General features: G+C 38.2%; 1 protein-coding gene across 1 annotated transcript in view; it reads left to right on the top strand.

The window, feature by feature from the left end:
* Positions 1 to 26,678, top strand: part of DOK6 (docking protein 6) — a 404,688-nt gene that overhangs the window by 152,637 nt on the left and 225,373 nt on the right. Inside the window, exon 3 of the mRNA XM_069569174.1 lies at positions 11,531 to 11,645. Coding sequence (XP_069425275.1) covers positions 11,531 to 11,645 — 115 coding nt within the window. The remainder of the gene's footprint in view (positions 1 to 11,530; positions 11,646 to 26,678) is intronic.

The following is a 26,678-nucleotide window of genomic DNA, read 5'->3' as shown; positions in this document are numbered from 1 at the left end:
TGACTGTTATAGTTAATTCTAAGTCTACTGTAATTTTATCCATAATTATTTTCTCTAGAAGATGCATTTTGTAATGTAGTTTAATATTTGAGTGGCGTGTGCTTGCTCAGGTGCGTCTGGCTCTTTGTGACCCTGTGGACTGGAGCCCACCAGGCTTCTCTGTCCACGGGATTTTCCAGGCAAGAATACTGGAGTGGGTTGCCATTTCCTTCTCCAAAGGATTTTCCCAACCCAAGGATCAAATCTGTGTCTCTTGTGTCTCCTGCATTGGCAGGCAGATTCTTTACAACTCTGCCAGCTGACAACAGAACTTTTGTGGTTATTGATTATGAACATGTTGGGATTGTCAGACAGCAAACCTGAAAGTGTGTCACAAGGAGCTTAAAAAATGAGTTATATTGATTTCTTCAATGGTACACATTTCATATTTTTCAGTGATAGATAAATATAAGGAAACAGCTATTGGAAAATAGATATAAAATTTTTGGAAGGAAGCAATTATACACTTTCTATTCAAATATTGTGACCAGAATATTAAAGCATACAATATATAGGGTAACACCAATACTTAAATTATAATTATGAACACTTAGGACTTGGGCTTTCAAAAGAGATTGATATGTAATAATTGAAATAATCTACAACTTTAGTAAGTTTTTCACCTTTTCTCTTACTGGAAAATCAATATTCTCTATCCCAATGAAGAGAATTTTATTAAACTATCTTCTAAAGTGTTTATTCCCAAAAATAAAAACTCTAACCTAATTAAAACCACCATAGGAGATTAGTAAAATGTCAGGAGAGATAAGAATTATTAGTAAGATTAATAAGAAAGAAGAGTGCAGTTTGTATTCTGGTTCATTTGAATATACTTGAAAAAAATCTGAAAGTTAAGTTCTTTAACTTTTCAAAATATAATTATCTTTAAAGGAAGAAACTGAATGCCTCAATAGGCAGTATCTAATCTCAATTGTCATGACAGTAAACTGATGAGATACTTTAAAATTAAAAAAAATATTCACCTAACAGGCTTTTTTTCAGTTATTTATCTGTATATTAATTACTGAAAATTTATTTTATGCTTGTGAGAAGCTGGTTTTAGAAAAGGCAGAGGAACCAGAGATCAAATTGCCAACATCCGCTGGATCATGGAAAAAGCAAGAGAGTTCCAGAAAAACATCTATATCTGCTTGATTGACTATGCCAAAGCTTTTGACTGTGTGGATCACAATAAACTGTGGAAAATTCTGAAAGAGATGGGAATACCAGACCACCTGACCTGCCTCTTGAGAAATCTGTATGCAGACCAGGAAGCAACAGTTAGAACTGGACATGGAACAACAGACTGGTTCCAAATAGGAAAAGGAGTACACCAAGGCTGTATATTGTCACCCTGCTTATTTAACTTATATGCATAATACATCATGAGAAATGCTGGACTGGAAGAAACACAAGCTGGAATCAAGATTGCCAGGAGAAATATCAATAACCTCATATATGCAGATGACACCACCCTTATGGCAGAAAGTTGAAGGGGAACTAAAAAGCCTCTTGGTGAAAGTGAAAGAGGGGAGTGGAAAAGTTGGCTTAAAGCTCAACATTCAGAAAACGAAGATCATGGCATCCGGTCCCATCACTTCATGGGAAATAGATGGGAAACAGTGGAAACAGTGTCAGACTTTATTTTGGGGGGCTCCGAAATCACTGCAGATGGTGACTGCAGCCATGAATTAAAAGACACTTACTCCTTGGAAGAAAAGTTATGACCAACCTGGATAGCATTTGCAAAAGCAGAGACATTACTTTGCCGACTAAGGTATGTCTAGTCAAGGCTATGGTTATTCTGTGGTCATGTATGGATGTGAGAGTTGGACTGTGAAGAAGGCTGAGCACTGAAGAATTGATGCTTTTGAACCGTGGTGTTGGAGGAGACTCTTGAGAGTCCCTTGGACTGCAAGGAGATCCAACCAGTCCATTCTGAAGGAGATCAGCCCTGGGATTTCTTTGGAAGGAAGGATGCTAAAGCTGAAGCTCCAGTACTTTGGCCACCTCAGCGTGAAGAGTTGACTCATTGGAAAAAACTCTGATGCTGGGAGGGATTGGGGGCAGGAGGAGAAGGGGACGACAGAGGATGAGATGGCTGGATGGAATCACTGACTCGATGAACATGAGTCTGAGTGAACTCCGGGAGTTGGTGATGGACAGGGAGGCCTGACATGTTGCGATTCATGGGGTCGCAAAGAATAGGACACGACTGAGTGAGTGAACTGAACTGAAAGTGAATAGTTTAATATGCACAGTTAGGCTAAGGGGAAAGATATATAGCATAATAGTATGGTAATTTTTAAATTTTACTGTAAACCTTAATTTGTTCATCCTAACTTTGCTAAGTATGCAAAGAAGATCTCTCTGAAAAACTTGGGCTTAATTGGAGAAAATATCACTATGCCCTTTAGCCCATATCAGATTCCTCCTGAAAGTTCTACAAACTAAGTAATGGTAGAACAACTAAAATCTAATGAACTATTTTCATCTGCAAGTGAAGCAGCTTCTCTTTTGTTTGGTCTTATTAAGTGATACACAGAAATATGCCCTCCATTTCAGAACATATAGCGCAGTGAAGTGGTATGCTATCCTCTTCTTTATCTTTAATCTTTTCTTTTCTCATCAGATATGAAAGAGCCAATCACTTAACAGGTGTCTACTCGTCTTCACTGAGAAAAGCATATATTTAAAATGAAAAAAAAAATCCTATATAGAAGTCTAGTTATGTAGAGAATTGATAAATAAATGACATGAATTAATAAAGGAACAACTCAATAATTTACTTACTGAGTCCACTGTACAAACACAACCAGATTTCATAATGAGTCAGGAAGCCATCTAAATTCAGATCACACTGTCAAGGGCTTGAGAAACACCACCTACCACCACCATCAGCGACAGGCTATTAACTGTGCATGAGTCATTCAGGGAAGGTTAAGGGAGGCTTGTTGGTCTTGATGAATGATTGTGAGCTTGATAGGAAGCTGAAGGAAGCTCCAAGAAGATTATTCTGTTAAAGACTCTGTAACCTTTGAATGCTGTTGTACCATCGCTAAGTCGTGTCTGACTCTTTGCAAGCTCATAAACTAGCACGCCAGGCTCCTCTGTCCTCCACTATCCCTGGAGTTTGCTCAAATTCATGTCCATTGAGTCAGTGATGCTATCTAACCGCCTCATCCGCTGTCACCCCCTTCTCCTCCTGCCATCAATCTTTCTGAGCATCAGGGCCTTTTCTAATAAGTCAGCTCTTCACATCAGGTAGCCAAAGTATTGGAGCTTCAGCTTTAGCATTACCTTTAAAGAGCACATTTCTATTCAAGACAACTCAAAGACTTTGTACATGGCTGGACACTAACTTATGTTCAAGGTTAATGTAGAGAAAGATGATATTCAATTTCCAGGAAGGAACTGAGTCATTAAAGTCATTGAGTCCTTGCTAAGGAGTGAGAACTTAATTTTAAGGTGTAATTAAATGGTTTTAATGCCTTGCGGCTCAGACAGTAAAGAATCTGCCTGCAATGTGGGAGACCCAGGTTTAATCTTTGGATTAAGAGTCCCTGGAGAAGGAAATGGCCACCCACTCCAGTATTCTGGCCTGGAGAATGCCTTGGACAGGGGAGCCTGGCAGACTACAGTCGTTGCAAAGTGTCAGACACGACTTAGCATCTAACACTGACTAACTAACTGAAGGCATGATAAATGAAGGGGCATGATAAAACGTTTGGGTTAAAAATATAAGTCTAAGACCAGTGTGAACAAGACAATGGAAGATGAAGGGTATGAAGGCAGATGGAAAAACAAATGGAAATATTTGAGATGAGAAAGGGCAGTAGTGAAGTTGTGGAGGGGAAGGGAGAAGGGGTGTGTGCATGAAATAGATGCTGGCAGAGTTTCAGGACAGAGCAGGTGTTGTGGGCCCGAGAGAAGCCTGCGTTTGAAACAGTGGACCTCAGAATTGTCCTTGCAGGCAGCACTCTTTTCATCGTAACACTAACATATTACTTGTCATTTTCACTTTGTTTTGGAGCAAAGGCAATAATAGGTAAAACTGCAGCAGGAATCGAGGCAGTGGCTCCAAACAAGGTTGTTGTTTAGTCGCTAGGTTGTGTCCACTGCTCTTCGACCCCGTAGACCAAAGCCTGCCAGACTCCTCTGTCCAAGGAATTTCCAAGGCAAGAATACTGGGGAGGGTTTGCCATTTCCTCCCTTGGGGGAACTTCCCGACCCAGGGATCAAAACTGCGTCTTCTGCATTGCAGACAAAAATCTTTCCTACTGAGTCACCAAGAAAGTCCAGTTACTATATTCTTTTTAAAATAACAAAATAAAAATTGTATATATTTAAGGTGTAAAACATGCTGTTTTTGCATACCTACATACACTTACTAGACCTCAGTATTTTAAATTACTGACCATGGCATTTATTGACTTAAGACTTGAACAACCTGAATTATTTTCAAGTAATTTTTCCTTTAATTAAATTCTGCTGATATCATACTTAATTATTTTAATGCCTTATTATTAAACTGTTTTATCCTTTTAGGGCAATATGAAAAATTAATATTTCAGAAATATGGGTTGAATTATTAAATGATGTAATAATTTATAGATATATATTATTGAAATGCTCTAGGGTTTCATGGTGCTAGTGGTAAAGAATTCGCCTGCCAATGCGGGAGACATGGGTTCAATCCTTGGATCTGGAAGATCCCCTGGAGAAACACATAGCAACCCACTCCAGTATTCTTGCCTGGAAAATCCCACAGACAAGCCTGGTGGGCTACAGCCCATGGGGTCTCAAAGAATCGGACAGGCCTGAAGTGACTTAGCATGCACACAAGGATTTCACACTCAATAATAAGTTCACAGTTTTATGTCACACTGTTAGGTTGTAGACCAATAAAAATATTTTTATTTTAAAGCATTTAAAGATATTATTTTAAAAATTACCTTCCTCTAAGAAAATGCAAACAGTTTTGTACTGGGTCATAAAATCATTTAGTACTGAAAGTGGAAAGTGAGGACAAGAGATTCAGATATATCTTGACCTGAATTGCTATGATTCTAAATATTTTTAAAATAAATTTTGAATTAAAGATATATCAGATTCCAAGGGGTTTCCGAGGTGGCACTGACTGTAGAGAACCCACCCACCAATGCAGGAAACATAAGAGATGCAGATTCGATCCCTGGGTTGGGAAGATCCCCTGCAGGAGGGCGTAACATCTGACTCCAGTATTCTTGTCTGGAGAATCCCCATGGACAGAGGAGCCTGGCGGGCTACAGTTCATAAGGTCGCAGAGTCCGACACAACGGAAGCGACTGAGCATGCATGCATGCAAGTTCCAAAGATATACCAAGTCCTTAGAAAATCTTCCAGTATGATTTTGTAACATTTTGTTATCTAACAGAACTCTTGAACTTCCTAACCACAATCTGAGAGGTGAGATTTTATGCCTCCGTGAGTGCTCTGCTTCCTGGTATCCCTTCAGTTTGTTAGGGCACACACTGAAGTGGGTAGCATTGCACTGTTGATCAACAAAAAGCCTCACGCTGTTGTGGAAACCAGTGTAACCATGTCTGCTTGAAGAGCTTCTCTGCATTTCTAAATGTGAATTTTACAGAAGACCAAACACTTTGTTAGAACTACATTGTTTGTCTGATTGCCTGTGGCACAAAAGTTAGAAAATCTCTAGTGCTTGCTGCATTTTGCTAGGCTGTTTATTAATTTGCTCTGTTGATTTTTTGCTATGAGGTGAAAAAAGGATGTCCTATGCAATATTCCAATATTCTTTTATATTTGTAAATAAAAATATTTTGAAAAGGCCTTGGAGCAGAATAATAAAGTTTTTATGATATTTTTTGACACAACTTGATATTATATATATCTTATATAGTGGCATATTACTTTTGTACTCACCTAACATGGAGAAGGAAATGGCAGCCCACTCCAGTGTTCTTGCCTGGAGAATCCCGGGGACAGGGGAGCCTGGTGGGCTTCCATCTATGGGGTCGCGCAGAGTCGGACACAACTGAAGCGACTTAGTAGCAGCAGCAGCAGCAACATAGATAGTATCTGTTCTTAAACAACACATGATCTTCATTGCTTTTAAACTCTACTTAATTTTGGTAAGATCATTTGCTTATTAAAATTAATACCATGTGGAAATAATGTCTCTTTTTAAAATATCTTTAATCTACTATTTTAGAATAAAATTTGGCTTAACTATTACTTGAGTCCATTATCAAATGATTTAAAAATTTAAGAGTATTATTGTTGAGAGTATGCTTTAATGTACTTCAAATATAATATACAAATCATTGTTCCAAAAAAAATTCTCATCTTTCTCCCCGGGATCTGACACTTTAAGATACTAGTGCCTAATTTTTCTTCTGTGGAAGAGAAAATGAGTTTTTTTTTTAGATAAATAGATAGCTATAGTATATGTATAAATTCACATATGAATGCATATATACACATATGTAGGTGTTTTTATACATGCATATATATGAAGCAAACCATTTTTAGTTTATTTAACTTAAAATTACTTGTCTTACCAATTTTAGTTTTGCATGTTAAATGAAATAATGACAAGGAGAGAAAAAATAAGTATTTTTAAATATTAAAATAATTTTTCCAGCATGTAGACTATAGACTATAAATTTATTATGACAGAGACCATAAGGGCCCCTCTGGACAGACTGCACAGCAACCTTGAGTGATAAGCTTGTTATTTTATGAGGCTAGAAGTCCAAATCATCACAGATTTTAAAAGAAAATATTACCAAAAAAATAAAAGTCAATGACTACCAAGAAACAATTACAAGGCATGACCAAAAGATAAAACACCAATAGCGTTTCAAAGATATTTGAAAATATCTCTTCAAAATATACAATTTGAAGAGATAGATGGAACATCAAAATCAGAAAAGGCAGGGATGTTGAAATTATCAGACCAGGGATTTAAAACAACCATGATTACTACACTAAGGGTGCTAGTGGATAAAGTAGACAGTATGCAAGAACAGATGGGAACTGTCAGAAGAGACAGAAAGTCTAAGGAACCAAAAAAAGAAAAAATACTGTAACAGAAATGAAGGATGCCTTCGATGGCTGCATCAACACTGGACATGGCTGATGAAAGAATCTACAAGCTTGAGGATGTCTCAGTAGAAACTTCCAGGGTTCCCTGGTGGCTCAGTGGTAAACAACCCACCCGCCAATGCAGGAGACATGAGTTCAATCCCTGATCTGGAAGAATCCCACACGCTGAGGAGATGAGCCCATGCTCCACAGCTGTTGAGCCTGAGTTTTAGAGCCCGGGAGCTGCAACCACTGAGGCCATGTGCTGCAGCCACTGAAGCCTGTGCCCTAGACCCTGTGCTGCAAACAAGAGGAGCCACCACAGTAAGCAGCTCCTGCAAGGCAACTGGAGAGTAGCCTCCGCTCACTGCAACTAGAGAAAAGCCTGTGCAGCAACAAAGACCCAGAACAGCCATAAGTAAATGAATAAAAAGACACCTCCAAAGCTGAAAAGCAGAGGGAACAGAGACTGAAATAGTAAAAGTAAAACCAATACTCCAGCACTGTTGGGACATCTATAAAAGGTATAATATACGCACAATGGAAGTACCAACATGAGAAGAAAGAAAAATTCTACCAATAATAACTAGCAATTTTCCTCAAATTAATGTCAGACACATAACTACAGATCCAGGAATCTCAGTGAACCCCAAGCAGTATTACTGCTCCCCACAAAAAAAAAATGAATGAAAAGTATACCTAGGCATTTTCAACTATGGAAAATCAAGGGAAAAATCCTGAAAGAAACCAGAGAGAGGAAAAACCACCTTCTCCATAGAGGAACAAAGAGGAATTACATTTACCTTTCCCTCAGAAACTATGCAAGCAACAGATTAGAGTGAAACACAGCCATCTCTCGGTATCTAACGGGGAATCAGTTCCAGTATCCTCCACAGATACAAAAATCCATGGATGCCTAAAACCCTTACATAAAATAGCAAGCACAGCTGAGTCTCATATCTGCAGGTCCCATGTCCTCGGATTCAACCAGCTGTGGATCGTAAAAGTAGTACCCCATCCAAGGTTGGTTGAATCTGACGATGTGGAACCCTAGGATATCGAGAGCTAACTATATTTAATGTTTAAGATGAAAAATACCCATCGACCTAGAGTTCTATATGCCCTGTAAAATTATCTTTAAAAGTGAAGCAGAAATTGACTTTTTCAAACAAAATTGAATTTATTGCTGGTAAGACTTTGTAAAAAATGTTAAAATTATTTCTTTAGAGAAAATAATAATGTAGGTTAGATACTCAGATCTATATAAAGAAAGGAAAAGCATCAAAAAGGTGTAAGTGGAGATAAAATAAAAAGTTTCATTTTTTCTTATTCTTAATTGATCTAACTGGTGACAGTTTGTTCAAAATAGCATCAACAATATATTTGATTTTGTATACATTTATAAAAATATATATATGATGTCATATATGACATCATGTCATAACATGTCAGAAAGGAGGAAAAATGGAATCATATAAAATTCACAATTAAAACCACAAAAGACAGGAAAAGAGTGAAAGATAAAATAGAAACAAAGAAGACGGACAAGAAATAGAAAACCAGTACAAATATTCTATATATTAGTCCAGTTACACCGATATTTACTTTGAATATCAATGGCTTAAATGCACCAATTAAAAGATGAGGATTGTCAGAGTGGATCAAACAAGATGCAACTATACACTGTCATAAAGAAACCCATCGTAAATGTTAAGACATCTATAAATTAAAAATATGTGGATATAGAAAATCATACTTTGTTGTCGTTCAGTCACTGAGTCATGTGTAGCTCTTTTGACCTGATGGACGGCAACATGCCAGGCTTCCCTGTCCTTTACTATCTCCTAGAATTTGCCCAAATTTATGTGCATTTAGTAAGCAGTGCTATCAAACCGTCTCATCCTCTGCTGCCATTCTCATTCTGCCTTCAATCTTTCCCATCATCAGAGTCTTTTCTAACTAATCAGTTAGCTCTTCACATCACATGGCCAAATACTGGAGCCTCACCTTCAGCATCAGTCCTTCCAGTGAATATTCAGGGTTGATTTCCTTTAGGATCAATTCGTTTGATCTCCTTGCAGTCCAGGGAACTCTCAGGACTCTTTTCCAGCACCACAGTTCAAAAGCATCAATTCTTCGCCACTCAGTCTTCTTTGTGGTCCAACTCTCATATCTGTAAGATGGCAAGAATCCTTAAGATGGCAAGAATACACAGAAGAACTGTACAAAAAAAGATCTTCATGACCCAGATAACCACAATGGTGTGATCACTGACCTTGAGCCAGACATCCTGAAATGCAAAGTCAAGTGGGCCTTGGGAAGCATCACTGTGAACAAAGCTAGTGGAGGTGATGGAATTCCAGTTGAGCTATTTCAAATCCTAAAAGATGATGCTGTGAAAGTGCTGCACTCAATATGCCAGCAAATTTGGAAAACTCAGCAGTGGCCACAGGACTGGAAAAGGTCAGTTTTCATTTCAATCCCAAAGAAAGGCAATGCCAAAGAATGTTCAAACTACTGCACAATTGCATTCATCTCAAACACTAGCAAAGTAATGCTCAAAATTCTCCAAGTCAAGTACATGAACCATGAACTTCCAGATGTTCAAGTTGGATTTAGAAAAGGCAGAGGAACCAGAGATTAAATTGCCAACATTTGATCATCAAAAAAGCAAGAGAGTTCCAGAAAAACATCTACTTCTGCTTATTGAATATGCCACAGCCTTTGACTGTTTGGATCATAAGAAACTGTGGAAAATTCTTCAAGAGATGGGAATACCAGACCACCTGACCTGTCTCCTGAGAAATCTGTATGCAGGTCAAGAAGCAACAGTTAGAACTAGACATGGAACAGACTGGTTCTAAATTGGGAAAGGAGTACACCAAGGTTGTATATTGTCACCCTGCTTATTTAACTTATATGCAGAGTAGCACAAACTGAAATCAAGTTTGCCAGGAGAAATATCAACACCTCAGATAGGGAGATGACACCACCCTTATGTCAGAAAAAGAACTAAAGAGCCTCTTGATGAAAATGAAAGAGAAGAGTGAAAAAACTGGCTTAAAACTAAGCCAAAAAGTTGACTTAAACTATTCAGAAAGCATATTCAAAATATGCTTTGGCATAGTCAATAAAGCAGAAATAGATGTCTTTTCTGGAATTCTCTTGCTTTTTCCATAATCCAGCGGATGTTGGCAATTTGATCTCTAGTTCCTCTGCCTTTTCTAAAACCAGCTTGAATATCTGGAAGTTCATGGTTCACGTATTGCTGAAGCCTGGCTTGGAGAATTTTGATCATTACTTTACTAACGTGTGAGATGAATGCAATTGTGCGCTAGTTTGAGCGGTAGTTTGGGCTATAGAACATAACCAATTTTTAAAAAATGGAAACCGTAGCGTACCTTCTCTCTACCATATGAAATTAAACTAGAATGCAGTGAAACTGGAAACCAATAATAGAAAATAGCTAGAAAATTCTGAAATACTTGGAGAGTGAACAATGCACATAGGTCAAAGAAACTTGAAGAGAAAATTTTAAGTATTTATATAAATGGAAATGAAAATGAACCTGTTGGATCTTTTATTAGAAGAAAATACTGACGTAGCATGTTGAGGGCATTTTAGAAATTAACTCACACATTTTTATCGTAAAGTTGTACTTGCAGAGTAAGTGGGGAAGTAGACAAACTGCTCATTTCTAGGGACTGTGAAGAGAAATAAAAATGCACAAGTTACAGCAGAAAGCCTTATACCCATACAACTGAGAGCTAAAATACTTGTTCATTACAATTATTAGTTGCCAAAAGAGTAGAGGTGTTAACGTGGGTCCATAAATCACGAATGAGCCTTGGTGAGAGAACAGGGTGGCAGTCACGGGTATAAGCGTCCGTGAACACTTTGTGGTTTGGTCTGGGATGGAAGTCCATTGCTTATATGTAATGTTTCCAGACCAGAATTTTAGAGTCACTGTCTGCTGATTGACAGGTGTCAGTTAGACTGCATTTCTACCAGGGACTTGCATGATGAGTGGGTTTTAGAAGACAGCTGAGATGTTAAATCCAATCCGTATTTAATGGAAACTTATTGAGACTCTTCTGTGTGTCATACTGGCTATTGTTTGTAAAAGATACAATGTTTAAAAAACACAGGAGTCCTTGCTTTCAGAGTTATTCTTCTACATAATTTTTAGACTCTTTCAAAATTGAGCAAAGCATAACCACAATTGATGGCACCGAAAAAGTATTTTGTTTTCATTCCGCATGGTATTTGACTCCTGTTAATTAGAAACAAGTAAAAATATCCATTGGAAAGTGACTTAGGACAGTAATAACGGATCATTTTGTGTGAGCACCCAGCATAGAGCATGTACTGTATGCTAAGTTTAAAATGTTTTTTGTTCAAGGTAACTGAACTGCACAACATCAAAAATATAACCAGGCTGCCTCGAGAGACAAAGAAGCATGCAGTGGCAATTATCTTTCATGATGAAACGTCAAAGACATTTGCGTGTGAATCAGGTAAGCAATCACAGCCCTGGAGCTGCTTCTGAGACAATAGCCCAGATGGATTAAGATCCACCTATGAACTGCATGGCTTATTGTGGTGAGAATGTGCTGTGGAAGACTATTAGTAAGCTTGGTCTCTCTGTTGCTACAGATCTTATGGGTGCCTGTTTGTTTTCTGGCTGTGTCTGGATTTTGTTCCCAGGTGGTCTGAGGACTTCTGAGGTTTCCATCCAAGCTTGGAGAATTAAGCAAACAATGCCTGTGGGGGTGTTTGTTAGAGCAAGCTCCTGACATGTGCTCTGGCTCTTGCCAAGTGCCGTTGGAGGCAGGTGGTAAGGCGTTAACAGTGTAAAAGTGTGGCACGGGAGCACAGCCACGGTCCCTAGACACTCCAGAGCAGACCTGTGAGCAATTGGTTGCTTTCATAGATCCTCAGTATTACAAGTTAAATACGTTTCAGATTGAATTTTAGCATCCCAGTTCATAAAGCACTCTGACGTTATTGAGACACTAGGCAGTTTATCTTTGGAACTCATGGTGTTTCTCATTTTGGAATTCCTGTGAAAAGTGAAAGTCGCTCAGTCGTGTCTGACTCTTTGTGACCCCATGGACTATACAGTCATAGGAATTCTCTGGGCTGGAATACTGGAGTGGGTAGCCGTTCCCTTCTCCAAGGGATCTTCTCAACCCAGGGATTGAACCCAGGTCTCCCCCGTTGCAGGTGGATTCTTTACCAGCTGAGCCACCCGAGAAGCCCTGGAATCCCTGTACTGTGTAATATATTAGTTGGCTTATTATAGTTTTTTAAAGATTTTTCTCAATGAAATGGTGTTTTCATTTTATACTGGATGGAAGCAGAAAGCACTACGTCTTTGAAAGATGTGAACTTAAAATCATGGTTAAGTCTTTAGGAGATGCTTTGTTAAGTAACTTTTTAAAAGGAGTAAACCTTCTGTATTTATGGTTAAAGTTTATGGGTGTATTTATTACTGGATTATATTATTCAAGACTGATAAGGTCACTTTGCCTAAATAAATTGCTCATACCTACTCACCTGCACTTATCTTAGTTTTGCTAAATTGAATTAGAATGTGTCAAAGTGTTCCTCTTTCCTTGAATGCCTTTATCCTTTTTATATACTTTCTTCAATTGCCATCTGACCTCATTTCATCATTTAGAATTGACTTTTGTGGTGGTTGAATAGAAGTCTTTCTGGTAATATAAATCCCCATGTGATAATAGAACCTGTCCCAGCCTTGCTAGTATCATATATTAATATCCATGAATAATCATATATTAACATCTGTGCCTTCTTGTTCACTGTCTTACTACTTGACCACTTCAGTTTTCTCTGAGCTCTTAAATAATGTCTTAGATTAAACCTAATAACTCCCAGAAAACTAGTTTTCCAAAACAGATAAAATATCATTTTCTCTGTTGTTTGTATGTTTCGGTTTTCACTGTTGTTTTACAGTTTTCAGTTGTCCTGAGTTGTGTTTCGGGTACAGAGACAGTACTGGAGGCTATTATTTCAGATAAGAAGGATATTGAATTATGTTTCTGCATAATTCTGAAATTTGTTTTTTATTTTAATTTATTTATTATTAACTGGAGAACAGTTGCTTTACATTGTGTTGGTTTCTGCTCTAATTCTGAAATTTAGGCTCACAGCTGTAAACCCCAAGTCTGAAATTGGAAGATTTTATTTACGTTGTCATTGGTGGTGGTTTCATGGTAGAATTTTGAGAAATGAAGGTCTCTTCACTCAAAGAAAATGGCCTTAAATTCCAAGAGAAGAGTTTCCTGACAGTGAAGCTGAGGCACGATCTAAGTGTAAAAATGAAGAATGCTTCTGTGTGCAATTCTTGCAGAGAGTTTTCAGCTAGCTTAAATTATGATTAATTTGAGGGTATTATTTTTTAAACCATTTTTAATATGTAGATGTAACAATCTGCTTTTAGATGGTAGTAAAAATGTTTAAAAAGTCATGGCACAGCTTTTTAAAATTGTCTTAACTTCATGGCATGCCAGTGGGAAAAAAGGAAGTACTTAAAAACTGATAAGGAATTTGAGTACTTTTCCTCGGAAGTTATGTTTTTTGGATAGATACTAAGATGCAGTAGTCTATATCTTTTATCAAAATGACAAAATTATATGGAAACAGACTACACTGAAAAGCAGTCAGAGTTGTGAAAATCAAAATAACAAGATTAAAGCCAAGATTAAAACGAGCTCTCACATTTATTTGGAATGAAAATGCAGATAAAATTGTCATAATGGTTAGTGGGAATGTGAATTGTTTCAATTATTTTTTCAAGAAAACTGACAACTGCTGTTGTAAACATGTATACCCTTGACTCAGTGAACCTTTTGGGTAACGTATTTGGTGTATTATACATTATGTGTAATGATAACAAAATTGCTGAATGCCTATCAAGAAAATTATTGAATAAATCATAGTATATCCTTATCATGAAATATTATACAATCACTAGAAAGAATTCTAAATAACCCAATTAGCTTAAAGGCATTTTGTGAAGTGTAGTTCTTCAGGCAAAAGAACCAGCAGAGAAGTATGTACTGAGTCACATTTTGTAAAAGAAAAAGTGAGAGAAAGAGTGTGTGTCTTCACAAGCATTACCTGGGTGAGAAGAGATGATAATGAAGTCGGATAGAAAGGAAGATGGGTAAAATCAGCAAGCAAAAAGGAAAAGTAAGAAAATACAGTGAACAGAAAAAAATATCCAGCATACAGACTGTCCCATTTGTATGAAATTATGCATATGTGAGGTGTCCAGGTGGCACAGTGGTAAAGAAACTGCCTGCCAATGCAGCAGGCACAGGAGATGGGTTCTGTCCCTGGGTCGGGAGGATCTCCTGGAGGAGGGCATGGTAACCCACTCCAGTATTCTTGCCTGGAGAATTTCATGGAGGAGCCTGGTGGGCTACAGTCAGTGGGGTCACAAGAATCAGACACGACTGATGTGACTTAGCACAGGCACAGGCATATGTGAATGTAACCATGAAGTTTTTGAAAAGTTAGTCATCAGGGACATCCAAGTTAGACCATAAGGAGACATCACTATGCATCTGTCTAAATGGCTAAAATTAAAAAAAAAAAAAAGTGAGACCGCTGAATGCTCATATGGCTGCAGGAAACACTGGATCAACTCATACGTTGCTGGTAGGAATGTCACGTGGTACAGCCACCCTGGAAAATGGGTGGCAGCTTCTTATACAATTAAATATGTAATTATTACACAGTCCAGCAATTGCACTCTTGAATATGTATCTCAGGAAGAGAAAAAAAGAAAACATACTCACACACACACACAAACACACACCTGTACAAAAAGTGCTCATAATAGCTTTATTCATAATAGTCCAGAACTGGAAAGAGCCCAGAGATGCTTCAACAAACTGTGGTATACCGACCCCATGAACTACTCCTCAATAGTAAAAAGGAGCAAACATTTGATACATACAGCAGTCTGGAGGAATCTCAAGTGAATTATGCCCAGTGAAGAAAGGACAGCCCCAAAAGATTATACACTCTGTGATTTCATTTATACAGCATCTGTAAAAGGAAGCATTTTACAAATGGAGGACATGTTAGTTGCTAGAGATTAGGGATAGGGCCTAAGATCATGGCATCTGCTCCCATCATGTCATGGGAAATAGATGGGGAAACAGTGGAAACGGTGTCAGACTTTATACTGGGGGGCTCCAAAATCACTGCAGATGGTGATTGCAGCCATGAAACTCAAAGACGCTTACTCCTTGGAAGGAAAGTTATGACCAACCTAGATAGCATATTCAAAAGCAGAGACATTACTTTGCCGACTAAGGTCTGTCTAGTCAAGGCTATGGTTTTTCCAGTGGTCATGTATGGATGTGAGAGTCGGACTGTGAAGAAAGCTGAGCACCAAAGAATTGATGTTTTTGAACTGTGGTGTTGGAGAAAACTCTTGAGAGTCCCTTGGACTGCAAGGAGACCCAACCAGTCCTTTCTAAAGGAGATTGGTCCTGGGAGTTCTTTGGAAGGAATGATGCTGAACCTGAGACTCCAGTACTTTGGCCACCTCATGCGAAGAGTTGACTCATTAGAAAAGACTCTGATGCTGGGAGGGATTGGGGGCAGGAGGAGAAGGGGACGACAGAGGATGAGATGGCTGGATGGCATCACTGACTCAATGGACATGAGTTTGGGTGAACTCTGGGACTTGGTGATGGACAGGGAGGCCTGGTGTGCTGCAGTTCATGGGGTCACAAAGAGTCAGACACGACTGAGCAACTGAACTGAACTGAACTGAACTGAACTGGGTGTGTGGAGAGCAGGACTGTGTGGTCATAAAAGGGTAACATGAGCTTCTGTTGGAACTGAGTGGTTATCTTGATGATAGTGGTGCATACACAACCCACACGAGTGATAAATTGTGTCAGACTTCACGCACACACAGGTAAAACTGAGGAAATCTGAATAAAATCAGTGGTCTTCCAGCGTCAATCTCCTGGTTATGATGTTGTAGTATACTTCCTCAGAATACTAACACTGGAGGAAAGTAGGCAAAATATACGCAGGATCTCTGTGTAGTATTTCTTACTACTATGTACGAATCTACAATTATCTCAGTAAAATTTGCAATAAAATATTAGATCTATATCAGTTATCTGTAAGGTCATCTATGATATATTTTTTCATTTATATTTTAATTGGAGGAAAGTTGCTTTACAATGCTGTGCTGGTTTCTGCCTTACAACAATGCAAACCATGCATAATTATATATGTCCCCTCCCTTGTGAACCTCCCTCCCCTCCCACCATCCCTTCCCTCCAAGTCATCACAGAGTGCCAGGCTGGCTCCCTGTCTTACATAGCGGTTTTGCACTAGCCATCTAGATGATGATGTATTTTTAGGTTAAAAACAGAGTAGGCAGAGAATTGCAGAAATAGGAAGTGGTATATTCTAATATTCTATAAAGAAACTGACAGTAATCACAACAAGCAACAAAAACAAATCTAAATGTGTACCTGTGCAGCCTGTGTATGCTTCACGAGCACAGAGACACATGTGCACTCGGTCACATGGGCGTCTTGCTCCTTCCTAACCTGTGGTCCTTGCACGGGCTCCCCCAGCCTAGTCAGCCCTCACACACACTTCACCCAGTTACTTCCCTGTTTCCTTCCATCCTCAGCTTAGGATGGCATGCCTCCACACCCCCCGCCCTTAGCACTGGAGCTTGGACTTCATGTACTCTCTTCAGAATCTCTCTGCTCTGTGAGATTTTAAGCTCAATGAAAACATGACTCTGGTTTCTTTCTCCCCCACGCCACAAAAATTCCCCTCCCACCGTGCTAAGGAACATTTGTTGAATTAGTCAATGAGTAAAATTTATACTTAATTTTTATTATCATGATATGTTTATCATTCTCCTTTTTCAAAACAAGTTTAAGAGATTAATTTGACTGCCTCATGGGAAAAATTGCTTAAATTGCCAAGTAACAGATTGCTCTGTGTTGTGACGGTGAGTGGGGGATGGTGATCAGTGTCCTGTGTGTGTGTGCAAATCACCACGGCCCACCAGGTCTGCTGTAACTGCTGTGAGTAATACATTCTTCAATACAAATGAAAATTTCTACATTTGCTATTCCCTGAAAAGAGAGCCTTTGTTCATTCTTCTGTTTTTGGAGTATGTTCGTTTCCTAGTGACTAAAGGGGTAGATTGCCTCAGTTCAATTCAGTCGCTCAGTCGTCTCTGACTCTGCGAACCCATGGACTGCAGCATGCCAGGCCTCCCTGTCCATCACCAACTCCCAGAACTTACTGAAACTCATGTCCATCGAGTTAGTGATGCCATCCAACCATCTCATCATCCTCTGTTGTCCCCTTCTCTTCCCGCCTTCAATCTTTCCCAGCGTCAGGGTCTTTTCAAATGACTCAGCTCTTAGCATCAGGTGGCCAAAGCATTGGAGTTTCAGCTTCAGCATCAGTCCTTCTGGTGAATAAGCAGATTGCTTAGCTGTTGGAAACCCAGAGGTTGGGTAATAGTTTCTGTTATCTTCATTAAGGAAAAGAGAAAAGGAAAAAACAACTCAGCTATGTCTTTGTCAGTATATGAAATCTGAAAAGTTATCTCCAAATAATTTAGAACAAATAATATTTAAAGTCTGAACAACCTAGTTAATTTCCTAAATAATTACTTGAAGCATTGAATTTATTCTGTAATACAGTTATTTTTATAATTTCTCCCATTCAGAATTTATAATAGAATATTCATAATTGAATAAATTCTCCCACAGTAAAATGAAAAATATTTGTGTAAAACCCAAATCCAATATATTGATATGTTTATCATTAAAATTTTAAAAATTTTTACACAAGTAATACTTTATACCTAGAATACCTGGATATCAGTTAATACCTGTTTCAGTTTATTCACATTGTATTTTCCAAATCCTTTAGGTTTGTTTCCAAGAAAACATTATATTTTAAAATAATGTCTTTCCCTGTAATTGTTTATATTTGTCAGTAAAATATACCTGTATCTTATATTTTATTACTGTTTTAAGAAGACATCTTTTTCCAGAGGATTTTCTATGATTTTTTCTGCTTCTCAGGTTTCCAATACTCTTTCCTCCCACAAATAAGTCCAAAAAAGATGCAGTCAAAGATCACTCTTGAATTTAGATTGACAGGTAATAGGCACACATTTAAGCCATTTTTGCCTAACATTTTTATTGTATATGCAATTGCAAAACCTGTATTGCCTCCCACCTGTGGCATCGGACCTGTGAACATTAGAAATGAACTGGTTATGCACCTGCATTAAAGGTTTAGAAGCACTGGAGTAAGAATATGTTCTTGGACTACTATAAACTCCAATTACTATTCATTAATATTATAATAAAATATGTGTGTGTTATTTTACCAAAAATGCTTTTTATTTGATTTTTCTAAATTCCCCTTTCCTGATTAAGAACTCCTTTGAACCATGTAGATTACTTAATAGTAATTAAATTGCAGTTATAATAATAGGATAATAATAATATAGGGCTCAACTTCTGCTTAAGGATGAAGGAAAGTCTCCTCAAGTATGGCCCCAGGTTATAGAAGTTTTCAAGTTTGTAGTATTAAGTTTAATTTGATAAAAGTAAGCTAGGGCAACAATTCACAAATTCTGATGATTGTTCAGTTCATAGTCAAATATGACTTTCAGTTGTTAAAATCTGGTTTGCAGAGCTTAAAATAACAGCTGGTATTTATCCAGTAAGGAGGATGTCAATTGTATTGTGCCGGAGTCCAGGCCCTGCAGGACCCAGGGGAACCTGAAGGAAAAACGGCGTAGGCGATTGATTTAGAGAGAGATAAGGAAAGAATATTGTAGATAAGAAAACAGAGGAGAGAAAGAGGCTGATATTCCTTGGTTTACATAGAAAGCCAATAAAACTTCGAGACAAGAAGTTTGCCCTGTTCACGGAGGCCACAGGTGCCCTCCCGGTCTCCCGAGGGAGTGAAGACGCAGAGCGCCTTCCCGTTCAGGTCTTAGAAACCCGGGCAGATAAGTGAACGCAGGGAGCCGCTATGCTCCAAGGGATCAACCTGAAAAAAGAAAGTAAGAGAGAAAAAAAAGAGAAAAAAGAAAAACACGGGGTGACCAAGCTTCTTCAAGGGAGGCCCATTGTTTTTATTTTCAAAAGGGTCTTTTATACCTTTACTTGTACATAGAGGGAAATGAAAGATGCAAAGTCATACAGAGTCAGCCCAAACACTACATCTGTTTTGTCTTTATCGAAACGAGGATTTTTTCTGCAAACCTTTCCCATAAACAATATTGTGTACATTATCTTCTGGCCTTGGAGGTCTGTGAACATTTTATGACCCTCTTTTGATAAAGGCTTCTCAACCAGAAAACTTATTTTCCTTTGAAATGTTTTTTCTTATATTTCTAATCTATGTCAGCCTCAAAAAATATTAAACAAGTTACATTTCTCACAGAGCAAAGGTGTAGTAAGTTACAAGAAAGAACCAATTAGCTCAAAAGTTTGATGTGGTTAATTTCAAGGCTACACTTGTGTTTCTTACTTTCCAACTATGATAACTAATGCACTCCCAGTGCACAGTGGATAAGAGATATGGGAACTTAGCAACAAGCATTGGCCCAATAATGAAATCCTACATTAGCACTACTCTAATAACTTAACTCTTTGAAAGGCTCTATGTTTTAGGCTTTCTGTGCCTCTCACAGTCGGGAGGCTGTAAATAATCACATGTGTAGCTGCAAGAGTCTGGATATATCTGCCAAGCAAGCTAAAATGCTAACAGAGGGGTTTTGATTGGAAATATTCCTCTCATGTCCAGGAGACTTATTAGCTGTAGCCCTAAGTTAATTTTCTCCAGAGAAAGGTGGTCAGGAAAAGCCCCCTGTTAATGTCAGAGGAGTTGGTGAAAGTCATGAAATAGTAAAACAGACAGATTCTGGTTTTGGGGTAGATGCTCGAGAAAGCCTAGGGAGCCCGTTGAATTCTGAAGCCTTGTTTAACAGTTCTCTTCCACATGACCTTGTCATGGGTGGGATCTCCCGTGATGGCTCCCGGCAGTATTGCATTTAAGTAGTCAACTTCCCTAGTGGCTCAGATGATAAAGAATCTGCCTGCAATGCAGAAGACCCAGGTTTGATCCCTGGTTTAGGAAGATCCCCTGGAGAAGGAAATGGCAACCCACTCCAGTATTCTTCCCTGGAAAATCCCATGGACAGAGGAGCCTGGTGGGCTACAGTCTATGGGGTCGCAAAGAGTCAGACATGATGGAGTGACTAACACTTTAAGAAGTCAAATCAGGGTGTGACATTAGAAAAAAGTTCCCTGCAGCTGCTCAGTCACATGGTCTGTGGATAAACATACTTCTTCAAGTTCAAGTGATGTCAGGAAGGCTCTTTTATGAGCAGTCTTTTTACTTTGGGGATAATGGGAGACTTTTTGGTTTATCGATTGTTTGATACAAAAGACAACTTGAATGAAGTTGTAACAACTTATATTTGTAGCTGACTCAGTCACTGCAGAATAGAATTGCCCATTTATAACCATCTGGTTCTTAGCTATCCTGCTATGAGATTTGGAAGAAGTGATTTAAAAAACAGAAGCTAGTGGCCCTATGTGATCTGAAATGTATTGTGATCTCCAAGTTATTTCTTTAGAGAAAGTGAAACGCTGTGTAGCAGTGACAGTGTAATGAGACTTTGAATTTTTAATGCTCCTTCAGATTCACATGGAATAAAAATGCCAAACCTCCAGTTGCACCCTCTCATAACAAGACTATATGCATCTTGTAAAATTTAGACATGGTTTTATAAGATTGGTATGCTAGTTAACAAATCAGATAGAACTGGTTTAAGCAAAATTTAATGACTTATTACTCTACAGTGTCAAGGTACTGATGTGTAATGGAGATAAGTGGGGTGGTCTTGTAGATTCAGTCCAGAGCAGTCCCTTCATAGACACTAGAATTGTGGCTGAGGTGAGTTGATGCCATTTGAGATGACTACATTAGTCCCATTCACCTTCAGTCAGTTCAATCCCTCAGTCGTGTCTGACTCTTTGCGACCCCACAGCGTGCTGCAGTCCATGGGGTCTTAAAAAGTCAGACACGACTGAGCAGCTGAATTGACTGAAGGTGAATGGGACTAACGCACCATCACCTGAAAGAGGTTCTTTGATTTGAGACATTGAAAATAAAGACAAATTAGTTTGTTATGAGAAGAAACTGTATAAGCTGATTAACAGTTATATTAAGCAGAGGATATAATAACTGGATGGCATCCCTGACTCAATGTGCATGAGTGTGAGCAAACTCCAGGAGATGGTGAAGGACAGGGAAGCCTGGTGTGCTGCAGTCCATGGGTCACAAAGAGTTAGACGAGACTTAAGAGACTGAACAACAACGAAAGCATATACTATAAAGTGTAACATGTGTGATACTGACATATCCTGCTTTATTCACCCAAGACTGATAAACTCTAGAAATTGGTGACTGGAGAATAAAACCTAACACATATCCCTAGAGTCTTCTGTCTAAGTTCCAATTCCAGTGGTTTGCTCTTTCAGTTTTACCCTGGCTCTACTTTCTTTTTTTTTAAGATAAATGAAAAGTTATTTCTATTGGAGTATAATCGCTTTGCAGTGTTGCATTGGTTTCTGCTGTGCAGCTTGAATCAGCTCTATGTATACATACATCCACTTCCTCTTGAGCCTCCCTCCCTCTCCCACCCCTCCCTTCTAAGTCATCCCAGAGCACCGAGCTGAGCTCCTGTGCTATACAGCAGCTCCCCACTAGCTGACTATTTTACAAATGATAGTGTATACATGTCAGTGCTAATCTCTCAATTCGTCCCACCCTCTCCTTCACCCCTTTGTTTAGTCACTTCAGTCATGTCTAACTGTTTTTGACCCCATGGGCTGTAGCCCACCAGGCTCTACTCATGGGCTTCTCCAGGCAAGAATACTGGAATGGGTTGCCAGTTCCTCCTCCAGGGAATATTCCCAACCCAGGGATAGAACCAGAGTCCCTTACATCTCCTGCGTTAGCGGGTGAGTTCTTTGCCACTAGCACCACCTGGGAGGCCCTCACCTGCTTTAGATCCCTACTTTTGAACTTTGTACACACTAAAATGAGCTTCAGCTAACTGACTATCTGCTGGGTCAGGACCCTGTCTCACCCTGTCATGCCATCTTTGGGTCCAGCACGCTGCCCCTCAGAGGGGCTGCCTCTGCGTGGTTCTCTACCTATCATTTCATACCGTGAAACCCTATCCAGCTCTCATGCTCTTTCTTGGAGCGAACCAAGTAGATTTCCCCCAAAGTCAATCAAGCTGCGGAAAGTTAGAACTAACTGCTCTCCTGGCAAGACTGCACAAAATATTTTTTAAGTTTTATGAACAATTACCACAGGGTGTCAGCTGGGAAATGATCAGATGGGAAGGCATCGTTGTCATTCCTTATTCCTGCACATTAAGAAAATGTACTTTTGCTTTATATTCAGAATTTACATAAAGACTATTACCTTTGATGTGTCACTCCAAAATTGTACCATATGTTATTCTGTTATATGGAACTGTTTTTTCTGAGATAGCAAGCCATCTATAATTGGGCGCCAGACTTTTGAAATCTTTGAAGCAGAAAAGTGGTTTGAATATTTTTATTCAGAAAAAAATTTTAATTTGAAGTGCTGAATGAAGACTTAGAACTGAGTATGTTTCTTAAAGAGGCAACTCATCTCATTAAAAAAAAAGGCTTAAAAATATGTAAGACTGTCTTCTTTAAGCTTTCTAGAAAATGTTTTAAACAATTAATGTTCAACGGTGGCTCAGTGGTAGGGAATCCACACACTAATGCAGGAGACGTGGGAGACACAGGTTTGATCCCTGGGTAAGGAAGATCTCCTGGAGAAGGAAATGGCAACCCACTCCGATATTCTTGCCTGGAGAATCCCATGGACAGAGGAGCCTGGTGGGCTACCATCCAAGGGGTCACAAAGAGTCAGGCATGACTGAGCACACACACCATTAAACCACCCAGCCTGTTTAGTTGGCAGTCCTACTACTAATGCAGAGCTCTTCCAAATCAGGTTTAAATATATATATATATATATATATATATTTAAGAAATATATATATGTCATTATGTCACACATATATATGACATATATATATGTCATTAGGGACTTCCTTGATGGTCCTGTGGCTAAGACTCTGTGCTCCCAATGGAGGGGGCCTGGATTTGATCCCTCATCAGGGAACTGGATCACATATGCTGAAACTAAAGATCCCACATGCCACAACAGAGATCAAAGACCCAGCACAACTGAATAAATGAATAAAGAATAAAACAACATTTTTAAAAAGTAAAGACATCCCTATATACATATATATATATTTCCATATTTTATATATATAATATGTCATTTGTGGAGGGCTTTGAATGGCTTTCAACAGATCAGTGGAGAGAAAAAATAATTTCGAGTATAAATTTAAACAAGAAATGATGAAATTTATTCATGTTTTCAAAGTAGTTTTGGGAGCAGAGGAAGAGGAATGGAAATAGCTGAGAGGAGCTCCAGAGTTTGGATGCTGTTTTGAACATGTCCAAATGGAGCAAATTAAAGTTATTTTTTAAAAACTTTTTTTTCTGATTATCAAAGGGATACAGGCTTCCTGTCTCCAAAAATAAGGCTGCTTTATGTACTGAAAATAGAAGTAAGCACTAAGCAAAATATAACAAATATTCCAGTGCATATTTCAGCTTATGAGACAGAGAAACTCAGTTCAGTCACTCAGTTGTTTCCGACTATTTGTGACCCCATGGACTGCAGCATGCCAGTCCTTCCTGTCCATCACGAACTCCCGGAGCTTGGTCAAACTGATGTCCACTAAGTCAGTGATGCCATCCAACCATCTCGTCCTCTGTTGTCCCCTTTTCCTCCCACCTTCAATCTTTCCCAACATCAAGGTCTTTTCAAACGAGTCCAGTTCTTTGCATCAGGTGGCCAAAGTATTGGAGTTTCAGCTTCAGCATCACTCCTTCCATTGAATATTCAGAGTTGATTTCCTTTAGGATTGACTAGTTTGATCTCCCTGCAGTCCAAGAGACTCAAGAGTCTTCTCCAACACCACAGTTCAAAAGCATTAATTCTGTGGTGCTCAGCTTTCATTATAGTCCAATTCTTACATCTATACATGACTACTGGAAAAGCCATAGCTTTGACTAGACAGAACTTTGTCAACAAAGGAATGTCACTGCTTTTTAATATGCTGTCTAGATTGATCATAGCTTTTCTTCTAAGGAGCAAGGAAGTACCACAAAAAGAAGGAATGAGGAGAAAGCTTTCAAGACCTGGGAGCCTTTGTTCATCTCTATAATGAACATGGGACATGCCTTGCTCCTCACAGCTGTGCCTTGGGAGCAGCAGACAGTTCCTGGGCTCCTACAAACTAGGGAAACAGAATTCAAAGCTTTCAGTAAAAAGTCATTAATTTTAAAAATATTCAAATGCAAGAAAAGAAAAATGTCTAGGAGACTTCTTCTCCTAGGCTTCCTCTCCTGCCCTCCCTGGAATTTTTGTAACATTATACCACTTTTGTGATTCTGGACATTGCAAGCCCAAAAGTTTATCTAAAATGACTCAGTATTGGTACTTCTCCTTCAATGGCACATAATTTCTCAGGAGTCCCACAAGTAACGTCAAAAATAGGGATTTGCCAGTAAAGATATCAAGTTATAAGCAAATAAGCGCCATGGATCAAAGTTAGGATATAGACAAATTTATGTTCAAGGAAGATCACTACAGTGCTTTTTAATGAAACATAAAACTTAATACAGTAATTGTCCACTAGTTTGTCACTGATTAAAAAAAAATAATTTGCAGCAATTAAAACTGATGATGTAAATTTCTATTGGTTAACTTGAAAAGATGGAGATCATTTATTAAGTGAATAATGCAGTTCATAAAATGTGCTATAAGGTGATCCAGTATTTTGAACAAGTGTATAAACACATGTAAACACACAGGCGCATATACACCCAAATATGTCTGTGTGTCATAAAACATGAAAGACTGAAATTCATATTTATGACTTTGTTTTGGTTAAGAAATATCAGTGATGTTCTCTTTTATCTTTATTGTCTAAAAAGTTGTTTAATTTGTCTATTGATTTTATTACTTTATTAGAATATTATTTTAGTAATATTTTATTACTTTATTAGAATATTAATATATATTATTAAAATGACAGACATAAACAAAAAATAAGTAATAATATTATAAGCCACTGGCCCAACAACTGCCTTAAGGAATAAATAAATCAAATACACTATAAATAGGTGACACATACTTTTGGCTGCCGTTGTATAATCCCTAAAATTGTAATTACATGTTTTAGTTATTAAACATTTGTGAATTATGGGTTTATTATGTTTACATTTATTTCTAGAATCATGGCTTATTATTTTACATATTTTTTGAAATTTGTAAAACTGTGTTTCATCCTCTAGTCTTTGGAAAGTTGCTATTTTTCCTCATTGTCATATTTGTGATCTTCTGTGATCCTAGTTCCTTCATTTTATATCACTACAGGGCTATATTATGCTCTATTTCTGATAGAAAAGTCATGTTCTTAAAATATGTCGATTCCCTCAAAGTCAGCAGTATAATTACATGGCTCTTTTCCCTCAAACAGTTAATAGGATGAACTATGATAATATATTTCCTGCAAAGTCATGGCCAAAATCATACTCTGGAGCCACCCTGTCTGAGTTCAGATGCTCCCTGCGTCCCAATTCCTCCTCTGTAAAAGGGACCAATAACAATTTCACCTCATGGGGTAATAAAGATTTAGTATCAAAAGAACAACACCTGGTACATATTAAGCATTTGACAAATGGTAGTGAATATTATCTTTATGTTTCAAGAGTCAGACCCAATTGGACATGTTGAAGCATTATTCTTAATGAACAAATTCAATTTTCTGTTAACAGGATTTTTACAACTATATTCACAGTTAAGGTGGGGGGTCTATGAATTTTTGTTACTTTCCTAGACAGGCTTTGATATCAGAATATTATCAATGTTCATAAAAATGAATGTCCAAGTATTCATGTTTTTAAGCTCGCCAACAGTTTAGAAAACAAGTGAAATATTATTTCCACGTTGCTTCTGAAACCATGTTATTTTGTTTATAGACTTCTTGGCCAGGCAGGCGTTCTGCTTCCAGCTGCAGGCATTGTGGTAATTTTATTTTCCTGAAACACTGTTTGTTTTATCCTGGTTTTCAGAGTTCTTTGTGTCTGACCAGGCAAGACCACAGCCTCCGTCAACTGCCTGAGTTCAAATACTGACTTTCTACTTTCTTTTTTTTTTTTTCTTGAAAAATGGCTTTCCTATCTTTATTTTTTTGTTTTTTGTTTGTTTTGTTTTGTTTTGTTTTTTGCTCTTTATTTTTTTTACTTTACGATACTGTATTGGTTTTGCCATACATTGACATGAATCCACCACGG

This window comes from Ovis canadensis, chromosome 23, assembly GCF_042477335.2.
Source record: "Ovis canadensis isolate MfBH-ARS-UI-01 breed Bighorn chromosome 23, ARS-UI_OviCan_v2, whole genome shotgun sequence".
In the NCBI taxonomy this organism is placed as follows: Eukaryota; Metazoa; Chordata; class Mammalia; order Artiodactyla; family Bovidae; genus Ovis; species Ovis canadensis.
The sequence above is the reverse complement of the archived record's forward strand: the minus strand, read 5'-3'. Positions and strand labels throughout refer to the sequence as shown.